Source organism: Blastomyces dermatitidis, assembly GCF_000003525.1.
Source record: "Blastomyces dermatitidis ER-3 genomic scaffold supercont1.13, whole genome shotgun sequence".
In the NCBI taxonomy this organism is placed as follows: Eukaryota; Fungi; Ascomycota; class Eurotiomycetes; order Onygenales; family Ajellomycetaceae; genus Blastomyces; species Blastomyces dermatitidis.
Genome location: NW_025544786.1, coordinates 1,029,062 through 1,042,233, shown reverse-complemented (window position 1 = coordinate 1,042,233; position 13,172 = coordinate 1,029,062). Strand labels below are relative to the sequence as shown.

Genomic DNA, 13,172 nt, shown 5'->3' with positions numbered 1-13,172 from the left:
CTCTCCCCCTAACCCCCCTCTTACCACCCCTTCCACCCCTTCCACCCTCTACCCCCTCTACCAACCACCACTGCCTCTACTGCCCCGCAGCTCTCTCTACCACTTCCACCCCCTACTCCTACCCCTCTACCCCCCTCTTACCACCCCGACCACCTCTATCACCTCTATCATCATTATCAGATTAATCAGAGCTGTACAGGCGGCAGAGCTGGCTGTTCAATCTCATTCATGAATTCAAAGGGATGCACATGACATCACATGAGATCATGTTACAGAGCATTTACACAGCATAGCAGTGCATGCCATGAACACAGAGATCAAAAATGAATATAGAGAAGAGTATAAGAAATGTAAATACTGTAGAGAATGTATGAAAAGAGCAGAATGATGATTAAAGATTGATATATTTTTTGCATGGAAAAGTTAGTTTTTCTACAATAAATAGAGTATATTAATGAATGTATAGGTTGTAATGAATGTAGAGAAGAGTATAAAAAATGTAAATACAGTAGAGAACATCTGTAAAGGAAAGAATGAAGATTAATATCAGAGTCATACAGCCGGCTGTTCAATCCCATCCATGGATTTGATGTGGTGCATGTGATATCATGTGAGGTCATGTTACAGGGCATTTTGCTCGGAAAAGTTAGTTTTTCTATAATATATAGAGAGATATAGAGAGATATGCAAGCGGAGCTTAATGATGAGTCCTTGTGTGATGTTAAATACAGGCCAAGTGTTGGTTATACAGGAGGAAATACAGGGGCTGCGGGGTGGTGGTGGTAGAGGCGGTGGTGGTAGAGGGTAAGGGGGTAGGGGTAGAGCAAGCAGCAAAGCGAGCGTAAGCGAGCGTTTGATGCTTGTATTAAACTATATTTAAAAGACTATTACTATGAAAGATAGCTAGCTACAGTCTAATACTACTAATAAAAATTATAAATCACTGCAGTCAGATCACTTGATTTTTTCTTCTATTTTATGGGATTTCTCTATTTTAATATATATTGAGTTTCATATACGGTGCGTATACTGTTTGTATTCTTCTTTATCTTCATTTCATCTGTCATTATCAAGTGAGTATTCATGGGTTGTTGAGAGGGGGGTGCAGTTCTACGGTCTACCTGTCATATCTAACTAACTTCAAATCTAAACATTTCGCACCGGCATCTTCTGTTAGTAGCCGGCTGCTTAAGGGGCCTCTGGTCATTCTATCTCTCAGGAAGTCTTCTCAATAATAATCACAATCGGTACCGCGGCTGCTGCCAAGGAGTGAAATGACCTTTCTCGTCCGGCTAGATCTTTCTAGCCCATATCAAGCGCCGAAGTTGTTCATCGGGCTCGATGGCGACGATGACTTAGCGCGATACCATCAAAAATATCGGGGCTGAACAAGCCATGGCCTCAAACCGATCTCATTTGCATAACCAACCGTCCCCACATAATCACCTCCTCCACACGAGTCACGACTCACGAGCAGTGAGACAGCCTAGACTATAGGACGTCTCGACGTTTGTTGCTCTTTCTAGGCTACGGAGACGATTCTATTTCGGACGTCGGACTAACATGGTCTGGCTGCCTGCTGCCACCACATACGCTAAAGCTTTAGGCGCTTGGCTTCTGTTGGGGACCCAGGTTCCGATCTGCACAACCTGGAGTAAGATACGCTAGTAGGCGTAGGCGAAAGAGAGGCGTAGGCGAAAGAGAGGCGTAGTCTCCATCAGCTTGCGGGCTAAGCAGGGATACAAACGAACCCATCCCATCCTTGAACCCATCCTGGAGGGTTATCCCAACCCAAGTGAATACCGCTGGATGCTAGATCACCAACGCATTCAACTCCCGCGCGATGTAGTTGATCTTATCCTCCTTCTTGAATAGGCATACATCAGAACAGAGCTGGGGACATTTAATGCTACGGGAATGGGGGTTTGGAATATCCATTTCGCTTCCTTAGACAATTGTCTGCGGCGAGTAACCACTTTGTACAGGGTTCAAAGAGAGTACGCTGTAAGTAGCAGCTCCAGGTCGTCCTGCAAGAGCGGGCCGCCACTGGGGCACGCTGGGAGTCTTGTAATTTCGACCGTTTTTTCTTTTCCGTTTCTTTTCACCTTCCTTTCTTCTTCTCCATCGTTTCCGTCTTTGTGATATTTATTCTCCTATTCTCCTTCGAGAGTCGCGTTGAACAATGCGCATTTCCTGATCCAATTCCGACCAAGGCTTTCACTTATCCTAATTCACTTCCACCCATTTCCCCAGGAGGGCCACCGCCAGCTCTCGCCTGCCCTTGGTTTGGAACGTTGTTTTTGGGCATACCATAGACGCGGTCGCTGTTAAGTTGTTCCGCCGGCGCTTAGCGTTTCCCTCGCCACCTATATGCAGAAGTAAAAGAAAAAGAAAATAACATATCAATACGAAGTTCAATGAGAGACGTGAGCGCAACCATGGGAAGCCAGAGATTCGAAAGTAATAAAGGTCGGATGGGAGTCAGCGTGAGCTCCTCAGACGATGCAACTAATCAGGACAAGGCGGACATGGCTCGTCTTGGGAAAGACCAACAGTTCAATGTAAGTTTGTCGGACTATATATGCAAATCATAATTGATATCGTGGATCAATTGTATGGCGAACTGTGGGCTAACATTTAACAAAGAGGAACTTCCGGTTTTTGTCAACACTCGGGTTTACCTGCACTCTCATGGCGACATGGGAATCCATTCTCTTGTATGGAGACATCAATTATTTCTTAGCTCTCTGGCAATCACCTTTTGAAAGGGAAGTGCATGCTAATAATACTTATCAAAAGGACGTCAACTCTCGGGCTGAGTAATGGAGGCCTGGCGGGATCTGTATACATTTATATTGGGTCTTTCGTCGGATTTTTCTCAACTGTAGCTTCTATGGCTGAGATGGCCTCAATGTAGGTGGTTATCTACTACCCAATCTCCCACATTTTTTTCAAATGTCAATTACCAACGACTTTGGGATATCTAGTTCTCCTACATCTGGCGGCCAATATCACTGGACGAGTGAATTTGGTGGAAGGAAATATCAAAAGTTTCTTAGTTATGCGACCGGTAAGCTTGACAAGCCGCCGGGTGCTAATGAGTCGTAACCCATTCAACGATAATACTAATCAAAAGGATATATCTACAGGTTGTCTCTCGGTCTTGGGATGGCAGGCCGCCTTCGCCAGCGTATGTTTTCTCTGCGGTACACTCATGCAGAGCCTTATACAGCTGAACGAACCTGGATATGTACCAGAGAGATGGCACGGCACTCTCTTCACCGCTACCGTTGCTCTTGCAACCACGTTCATCAACACGTACATGGCGAGCCATCTACCTATGCTGGAGGGCCTGATTCTTATTCTCCATATTTTTGGGTTCTTTGCGACAATTATCCCACTATGGGTTATGGCGGAACGGACACCGACTAAAGCTGTTTTTACCGAGTTCACAAATGCGGCTGGGTGGCCTACTCTAGGGCTGGCCTGTCTTGTTGGTCAAATAAGTCCCATTTTCTCATTCCTTGGTAAGTCTAAGAGCATGCCATGATATTATATGTCTTACGATAGTATGTGCTAATTTGATTTCTTGTGGCCATCTCCCAGGCCCCGACGCTGCTACCCATATTGGTATGTTTTCTCTCCTGATCCCTGAGTGAACTTTCAACAGAGTTATACGAGCTAACACATCGCTTCAGCTGAGGAGATCAAAGATGCTTCCAAGGTTGTGCCCTGGTGCATGATTTCTACCGCTCTTATAAACGGCTCCCTTGGCTTCATCATGCTTATCACCTATCTCTTCACCATGGGCGATTTGCACGAGGTCATTAAGGCTGAAGCCGGATTTTCGTTCATTACCGCCTTCTTGAACGCAACCGGCTCCAAGGCCGCAACCACCACTTTCGGTGGCCTCCTCCTTGTGATGGAGGCTTGCGCCGCTATTAGTGTTTTAGCTACTGTGGCACGACAAACCTTTGCCTTTGCCCGTGATAATGCACTTCCGTTCTCCCCTTTTTTCGCCCGTGTGCACCCAACATCCAAGGTCCCTGTCAACGCCGTCCTAGCCTCGACTGTCATTACGATTCTACTCTCGCTCATTAACATCGGCTCAACGGAGGCATTCAACGCGGTTGCATCCCTCACAATCGCATCTCTTTTTACGTCGTACCTTATCTCTATCGGCTGCTTTATCTACCGCAGGATGCAGTGGAAGAAAATGCCACGAGCGCGATTCAGCTTGGGGACCTGGGGCCTTCCAGTTAATATTTTCTCGTTTGGCTACCTCTGCTTCGCAATTGTGTTCACTTTCTTCCCGAACAGTAACAACCCCACGCTCGTCAACATGAATTGGTCCATTCTTGTTTTTGGGGTTGTGACGATGTTCGCTGGCCTTCAATATCTGATCCACGGAAGGAAGACTTATGAAGGCCCGGTGGCGTATGTAGAAAAGATAGAATAAATGGGGTTGCTTTTTTCTCCATGCCCCTTTTTACTATTTTAATCGACTACGGAAGGCCTTGTGTGAATTTTGAGAAATGGACAGAACTGGTTCCGCTTTTTCCCCACTGTTTCGCGCTCTATGTTCTTTTTTCCCCTTCATCATCGCTCTTTGGGAATTTCTACACGGGAAATTCTCCTTTATATATATACCAAGGGCCTTACATATATATGCACCCGTTCACATATAAATGACGAATTAGATTGTGACTTGTTATATGTTAATCGTTTCTCTGTTAAATATTTCTAATTTCGATGTCTTGCTTCTGCACTTGACTTCAGAGAGGGTAGATGAGATGACCTCATCTGCTCTCTTCCGCAAAAACAACGGCGAGTTTTCCCGGGCTTTCTTGCGCAAATCCCTCCTCGGTTCGAGATCCATTAGAATGTATCACTCACCATCGATATATGGGCCGGACGATAAGATGAGCGACGGGAACTGGGTGGGAAGGAGGATTTGGTGGGGAAGAGAGGGGGCAATTGAAGATGTCTGAAAAAAACTGTTCGCTTCCTCGCGATGGATAGATATTCCCAGGTAGTGCTGAGATAGGCAGCAGGTGAGAAAGGATGCTTAGGTGAGTTGTTTCGTTTTCGTTGGTGGTTGGTTTTCGGGCTACTGGGGCCGTAATAATGCGAATTCCGAGCTGTTGAAGGATTGCCTGGGCTGTACGATCAATTCGTTTTGATTGATAGTTACAGGGGAAATTAATTATCTGCAAAGCGTTAACTAAGCGCGAGGAGGCGTAATCAATGTGCAAAAAAATAATAATAATAATAATAATAATAATAATAATAATAATAATAATAATAATAATAATAATAATAATAATAATAATAATAATAATAATAATAATAATAATAATAATAATAATAATAATAATAATAATAATAATAATAATAATAATAAATAAATAAATAAATAAATATAAAATAAAAATAAAATAAAGATAAAGATAAAGCATGAGTAGCCAAGGATGCTCCTTGCCAGCGGCCAAACAGGCGCTCAGAAGCATCTAAGTTAATTGAATAATATGTGCCAAAACGGAATCATACTCTCTATACAAATATATTTAAAGGCAAAGACATCGCGACTGCGTAGTTCGGCATGTCCACAATCTCTACAATTTTGAGATTCCCCGCCACGCTCGCCAACATATACGCTTCTTCCCGAGTTAACTCCTTGTTCCTGACTAGCCACTCAATGAGACTTCGAGTCGCCTTCTTTGCTGCCTCGAGCAGGTCTGGGTCAATCCCCATAGTCGCATATTCCCCTTTATCTGCCGGCAGCGCCTGGTCAGCGCCGTGTATACCCGCCGCCGTTCGCGGGGTTGTCTGAAACTGCGGCGCTATTAACCATGGCTGGTTCTTGTGAATTGAGAGTCGGAGGGTGGCTTTCAGAGGAGTTTCAATAGCGGTGCCGCAAACTTCCCCATCTCCCTGCGCTATATGTCCGTCGCCGCAGCTGAATAGTGCGCCGGGCGTTTGGATGGGGAGAAATAGCTTGGATCCCACGGTGAGATAGCGACAGTCGATATTCCCGCCCGCATTCGTGGGCGGGATCATAGAAAATTCCCCCTCCGCCCCCGGGGCGACGCCCATAACGCCCAAAAATGGCTGTTGTGGGATCCGGATGCCTTCTTTGAAGAGTGCATAGGGCTTGTCGGGATCCAGTTGCCAGATCTTCAGCGCCCCGTCGGGAAACTCATCCGATAAGAGGCCAAAGCCAGGAAATATTCCCGTCCAACCCCAATCCGTGGTTTCCAGGTCGAGGATCTCGACTTCCAGAACATCGCCTGGTTCCGCGCCTGTGACAAAAACAGGCCCCACAGCAGGGTCAGCGCGCGCGATGTCGAAGGTGCTCAGTGCGCTCTCTGTGGAGGTCTTGGTTATTTGGCCGTTGCTCCCGTCTATGGCGTCGAAGTGGACTATGTCGCCTGAGTTGATGGTTTGGACTGGGGGAATTTGTTTGGACCATTTTAGATGGTGCTGGTGCCGATGGATGTGAATGGTCTTGGAGGGTATTGCATGGGTCATGACGGGTGGTCAGAGAGATTCTTTTAAGGCGTCCAGATATGATGATGAAATGTATTTCCAAGAAGAAGATAACCCTTGGAAAAAACGGCGGTTATTGCTCTCTCTTTCAGGCCAACCGATAGGACCACAGCCTTGGTTCGCGCGTAATTGTACAGATTTTAGAATGTGAAAATAAGAATTTCGAAAATGTAACTTAACGGTGTGCAGTAGAATATAGTTAATATATGTCAACCAAATGAGAACAAAATGAGAACGTATCCAGGAGATATCAGAGATGTCCAGAACAACGTCCGTTGATATATCATCCAACGTGTGATGATTTCCCCGCTATGTTTTTCTAGTCCCCCGCCCTGGCCTCCTTTTTGGATATTTTCTCGGAAACTTAATAGAAGCTTGAAATAGTTAAGATAATCCACCTCCCTCTTTTGGTCAAGCTGCGTTCTGGAACTAATAATATAGTAGCATGGGCTCCTCGTCGTCTTTTGAGTTCAGAACTGCTGGCAAACTAAATATTTTACAAGCACATCTGCCCCGCCACATCACAAAATGTCAAAATTCCAGCTACTAAGCAGTCTAGTCTTCACCACGAGCGCGCTATTACGCGAGGGAGGTGGACTCTTTAGTGACCTTCATTTTTAAGTTAAACGCGGTCTTTCAGCAAGGGAGAGGAAGAAAATGAAGAAAATCTATTGAATCGTTTCAAGGGTGAGAGAGGGGTTATGAGTGATGAGATTTATCCTGACGATGCAATAACGACGAATACTTTAATGTACTGTACTATAACTACCTCCTGGGGTTGTTTCATATGTGCCCACAATCCGCTCTATGCTTTGTTTTCCGTCATTGAAATAGCATTTGGGGAGGGTTTTTATTAAGGATAACACGCCCTTACCCGTAGTCGTTAATAGGCGATCAAAGACAATGCAGCGTCCAGGGAGGTTATGCGTAAGTAACGCCGTAAAATAATATAAAATAGATCGCAAATGGACAGGGATGATAGCTTTCACAATTTAAGAAGCTGAGGCTGAATTTTATACTATATAGCCTGAAACTGGGAAAGAAGGTCCAAGTGGACAAATAACATATCATCATTGCTGCACTGTATGGCGCTAACCACGATCCTAAGTTATAGCATTTTCACTAAGGAGTGCGGATGTAGTTGAGCATAGAATGTTACTTGACATGACATCCTGTTGAAAAGCAGTAGACCGCTGTCCATATTTTCCATCTAGATTTGTGGAAGCTTTTCTCTTTCTGGGCCCAATTCGAGACCGGCTGAGCCCATATAAACTTATCAAGCTCCTACATCGAACAAGTATCTCGGTTATCCCTTGGCAAAAAATAAAAAATAAAAAAATAAAAAAAAATAAAAATACAAACAGTTAAGACCAGCTGAAATCAGCTGGTCTAGACTGTGGGACGATGATACAGCCTGACATCGTTTCTGATTGTGAAGGTAACAACAACCAATTCCCCTCACAAAGAGGAAACTTGTCGGAAGAACTCGGGTTCCACAACAATTGACAAAGATGGCATCCGCCTCCTGTCGAAGGCGGCAAATCCCCAATGAACAGAATGTGAGCAGATATCTGCACCAAAATATTCGTCAAGTCGAGAACGAACCAGCTAGCCACCAACACATGAGCATTCATGAAATAACTGTGAACAAAGGAAGAGTATGCTTTAGGTGCTGATTGCATCGGCTGCGAAACAATTTAACAAAGTCAATGGAATGCAGCAAATGGCAATGCGATACCTGATTGATCATATCTGTTAAAACCGGGGGTATTAAAATGGTACAGTTGGGTCTAAGAGAATTGATATTGCACAGTCAGAATGTGTAAAGCAATTAGGAGGGGGGTGGAGTCTTCTCACCCGGTTAAAATGTTCTCTAATCTAGCGTAAGTCCTCTCAGGCGGCTAGGATAAAATATATTTACAAACCTCAAGATCTTGCGACACGTTTGACGTTATGCTCCTCTTGGAAGCTTGACACGCACGCCTGAACCTCGGCTTTGCGTAGCTTGCTCTGTGGATTTATCATAGTCCGCAGTGGCGAATGTGTTGCGCAGGAGAAACGCTTGCCAGCGAAGCACTGGTAATATCGGATCAGCTGCAGGCCCTTGGCATTTCCAGAAAACCGGGCTTTGAGCCGTCAGTTCGGCTGTATGGATCTTAATACTCTTTTAAAATGATTGACGGATAGCCCTATTGCGTCGAAAGTAAGCTAAGATCATGAAGCCAGGCTCAGGCTGGAATCGAACTCCAATGCTGCAGCACATTTTTAGGAATGTGGCTGAAACAAGAGCAAGGCTAGACACCTAGAAGAAAATAGGTATGATGAAGGAGATCGATTCTAATACCTGTCCTTCCTCCATCCCCTATTTCAGGTCCGAAATGGGAGGGAGGCATTCTCGTGAAGTATTTGCATCGATGCATTCCAAGTGGGTTCTTGCCGTTCAAGGGAGAACAAAATTTCCCGGAAAATATCTTCTCACGTAAGAACCCAAATGTTATGTTGGACTTTTCTGCTGGAATAACTGAATTCAACTCATGTGGGGATTGGTTATATTTTGTTGGATGAATACATCCAGAACTAAGAATAACTAACCCTGCAATGGTGATGTGCACTAACTTGAGCCTTGTCCCATGCTAGACACCGATAACTATAGCCAGAGTGGAGAAGACAGGTTGGAATAAGGTTGAGGCGTATCTAACTAGTCAAACCTAACCAGCAATAACTAGTAGAGGTATTTAAATCGAAGTCAGTCGAAGGCACACGGAAAATGGCCGCCACCAAGGTCTCCTCTGGGTTGGAATAACTAGAACAGGCCAGGTATATCTCAAGATCAACAAGAAATGCAATGTTGGTCTGACACTGGCCCCAAGTGAGCAACACAAAGCACCGCTGGGCCGTAGTCAATGGCGCTATAAACATAAACCGAGCTTCGTAGTCAAGGAGACGGACGGATGTCAAGATTTTGCTAGTTACCTAGTTAGGGCTAGTGACATCTCGTGATCTGGTTGAGCCCCTGAAAATCGCTTGCCTCGATCTTGGTCGGGCCCCCTGAGTTTTAGTATTCCCGCTTTTCGTTCCTCTCCCCGTGCTCTCCTGAGAGTAAAGGAAGACGGGTTGCCGACGTGGGATGTTGATGAGCAAGTTCGTCTTCCTTCAGGTGATGCTGTATAAGCCTCTCTGCTTTCGAGGCAAAGTGTATGGGCTTTGCAGGCATGTTGCGTTTTCTTATGCTGCCCCCGAACGGACTGCCGACATCCCAAGCTCGTGTAGATGCTGCTGGATTTCCTGGAGTAAAAAGTGCCTCCAGCTACCATTCGAATTATCCCTGGGTTCTGATGAGACATGTGTGCGTGCGTCAGAGTTAATGATTGGAGACCAAGGCTCGATGGACACCAACTGCAATAACAAAGCCTATACTGGACTGAATAGATTAGATTATCTAATACGTGCGGCAAGCCCCAATTTCTCATCCGATGATTGTTTAAACGTACCCAAGTGCGCATACCTAAGCCTAAAAACATTTAGCAGAAAAATGATGACTGTTTTTCCATATATGGTACCAACGGATGTTCTCGAAACTCGATTTTCTCCCTTCCTTCAACGGCACCGTGGGGAAATCATTTTAGGCCACTATGGAGTCACTTGGTAGCCTGAACATGGACGAAGAACGTCTTTTTGTGCTCCGAACCTCTTCCCACGACCCTCGAATGCACCATATATCTCACCCATGGATATAGTCGTTAGGCCCAAGTCGAGAGCGGTTGATTCTTTTTTTCGTTATGGTTTTATCCATCAAGGCGGTGTAAACGTCCCTCTTCACTTTCGGTTTCCATTTTCCGCATCTTTTTATTCCGATATGCGATGGTTTGGTTGCAGCCCTTTACCTACTGCTCGTTCCAGCGGAACTGCTATCCCTAGGGTATAAGGATATGAATGCCCATAAATATGCTTTCCTTTTTGGAAATGTTCACCAGATAGAAGAGGCATCTCCGAATAGGTACCCACGCCCCACATTACCGATGTCCGTCTGGATCTCCTGCGGAATATGACCTCAACACCTCTGCAGGGCAGGTATCCCATACCATAACCTTTGGTGGTAATTGGCGCACCCATTTGAATAACTGAGTAGGGTTAAAGAACCGAAAAACTGCAGCTTGGAGTTAAATTAATAGGTAATGAGAAAACTAAAATGTGACTTGTTATTAGTGCACCTATTCGCAGTGATTTCTTTTATCCTTTTTATTCAAAATAATATAAATAAGTTTCCAATGCATGTCCGTCTAGGGGGAGAATCGGGAGGATTTTTGAGAAACCAACAAGAAGAATAGTGACGAACAAATTCGGGGAGGGGAAGGAAAGGGAGAGGAAAAGAAGAAAAATTGGAATGGATGATCAAATGAGGAATTTTTCACAGCCTTTCTCTGCCAATAAGCACATTTGCCTAACTCGCAAGAGAAAACTCTAGTCAGTCACCTTAAAAATGAAGCAAATCTCACCGGGAATTGAGGAGAAAAAGAACAGAGTCATGGCTGGCCACTTCGTTTTGTGAAGAGAGAGAATGTTTCAGAGCTCACGCGAGTTTTTTTCTAAACCATCATTGTTCACCGCCGTATTCCGGAACAGACATTGCCCGAACTAGTATGTATATCTGCATTAAAAGGAAGTAAGAGAGCTGAGAGAAACCTTGCAAAAAAGTAACGAAAACAATAATGAGAAATACAATGGCCCGTGAAGAAGAAAGGAAGAGAATAACTAGGGAAAGAAAAGTGAAAAGCCAGAACTTCGCCCCCGGACCCTCAGATAGCAAAATATCTGCTTCTACTTCCTTTCTCCTGTGCCGTCGGCTGCGAGGGCTTGAATAGTCGGAAGTCTCCAGACAGGGACCATCCTGGCACGATCCGGTCCTACGGCCAATCATTTTCATTTGCCTCTGAGTAGGTGTTCGATGAATGGAGAGACGTGCAGGAGATTCCATGCATGGGGGTCTTGGCTAGTTTCGTTTTTATCTTAAAATATTTTTTTCTTTTTCTGTTTTCCTTTTTTGCTCATTCCGCGGTGATTTACATCAATTTTGAGAGTTAGATGGAAAAGAATTTAGAACGGGGAAGGGCTCCATAGTGGGCATGATTCACGAAGAGAGCGATGGTAAGCATAATTAAGTAGACGATGGGGCGCGCTGGATGGTACCAGATTCAACTACCCGCATTTCGAAACGGGAGGGAGAGCAGGCTGATCGGCCTGGGGATACCAAAGTGAGAATTTCTTAGCGCTGTTGAAGCCTTCGGGCTTGACCAAGGCAGTTGTGGATTAGGCATCGAGGATGGTGTCGATAAAGTACATGTACATGTACATGTACTGTACTGTACATCCACATGTCCTTACTGCAGCAATCTAAGGCAGAGATTCCGATGATACCTGCCTTGAATGCAGCAGCCAGCCGGGGATGATTTTGGTACCCAGCCGTTGATCCGCCCGAGGGTTGGATGGAAAAGGACGTACCCCGCGGTAATGCAAGTATGGTCTGTGATTTCTGCACGGGAAAGCCGGACATATGGACAAGTCAAACTGACGTCGTTCCTCTATCATCGAGGTGAGAGTTAAAAACACGGCATATTCATGGTTTCACCGGTGAGAGAGATGATGAGCATTGAGCGGATCTAACGAACAGGAAGCCGAAAACGAAGAAGGTGGACACGATACCATTCTCGTATGGCGTTTTGTTTGCCTGAGGAACGTCGTCATTGACGGGCCAAGGTTTGGCCAGAACGAAATTTCAGTTTGATGACCCCCCACACACCCTTCCTCAGAAACCCAGGCAATAACAAGGGGCATGTTATCCTAGAGTTTGGGCAATCAATGTAGCGACCGTAACCCTGCAACCCTGTTTTTATTGCGTTTTTAGAACCCCTCAGTAATTAACTGGTGGTCAGCGGCGGCAGGGGAACAATCGAAGGAAAAAAGTGGAAGGTTGCAAAAGTGCTTTAACTTGCAGCCATGTCCTTCTACCGAGAAAAAAGCAACTTCATCCCTAAGGGTATTATTTCACTCGCACAACGGGCCACAATAATGGCCCCAGTGTTGCACAGATGCACACAACAATGGAGTGGCCCAAGGCTCGCACACTAGAAACAGCATGATGGAGCGTATCCAGGCAACAGAGGACAAATTCAGTGCGATCAAAGAACGAAACTGGAAGCAGTTGCACCTCTGTTGAATCTTAATAAATCCCTTTGAGGGTTTGCTTTAACCTCCATCGTATAATCATTGAATAACATCTCGAAGATAGTGTCATCTTATATCGATTCAAGACAAGCCATTCACCCGGGATTCTACACATATCAAGAAAAAACACCAGTGAGAGGTCGGCGTATCTTGCCCATCTTCAAGTCAGCACGGGTCTCAGTTGGAACTCTCATAGGAAAGAGCACGAAGTATATAATATATGCATGCAACAAATACATGCACGATATTAGTCGGAAGATGACGGTTTAACATGGTTCGAATTTGGCTCAGCCAGAATGAGTTAAGGTTCCGGTATCGTATTTCGCTTGGGGAGTTTTGAGGTTTCCAAAACGGAGTTTGTCCATCTGTTGAAATTTAAAGGTTAGATGAATGAATGGTTC

The 13,172-nt window shown here is 45.0% G+C and overlaps 3 protein-coding genes across 3 annotated transcripts; 1 reads left to right on the top strand and 2 right to left on the bottom strand.

The window, feature by feature from the left end:
- Window positions 1–2,438: 2,438 nt before the first annotated feature.
- On the top strand, window positions 2,439–4,459 carry BDCG_09116 (amino acid permease; the record flags this gene model as incomplete). The annotated part of the gene is made up of 7 exons (XM_045424900.1): window positions 2,439–2,561; window positions 2,647–2,717; window positions 2,800–2,913; window positions 2,988–3,070; window positions 3,150–3,527; window positions 3,607–3,630; window positions 3,699–4,459. 7 exons carry the CDS (start codon window positions 2,439–2,441, stop codon window positions 4,457–4,459), a joined length of 1,554 nt encoding a protein of 517 aa, XP_045273510.1.
- A 985-nt stretch (window positions 4,460–5,444) lies between these two features.
- Window positions 5,445–7,072, bottom strand: BDCG_09115 (acetamidase/formamidase). Its single transcript, XM_045424899.1, has one exon. The coding sequence runs from the start codon at window positions 6,529–6,531 to the stop codon at window positions 5,554–5,556; it is 978 nt and encodes a 325-aa protein (XP_045273509.1). The 5' UTR covers window positions 6,532–7,072; the 3' UTR covers window positions 5,445–5,553.
- A 2,446-nt stretch (window positions 7,073–9,518) lies between these two features.
- Window positions 9,519–9,893, bottom strand: BDCG_09114 (uncharacterized protein; the record flags this gene model as incomplete). The annotated part of the gene is made up of 1 exon (XM_045424898.1): window positions 9,519–9,893. One exon carries the CDS (start codon window positions 9,891–9,893, stop codon window positions 9,519–9,521), a length of 375 nt encoding a protein of 124 aa, XP_045273508.1.
- Between the last annotated feature and the right edge of the window lie 3,279 nt (window positions 9,894–13,172).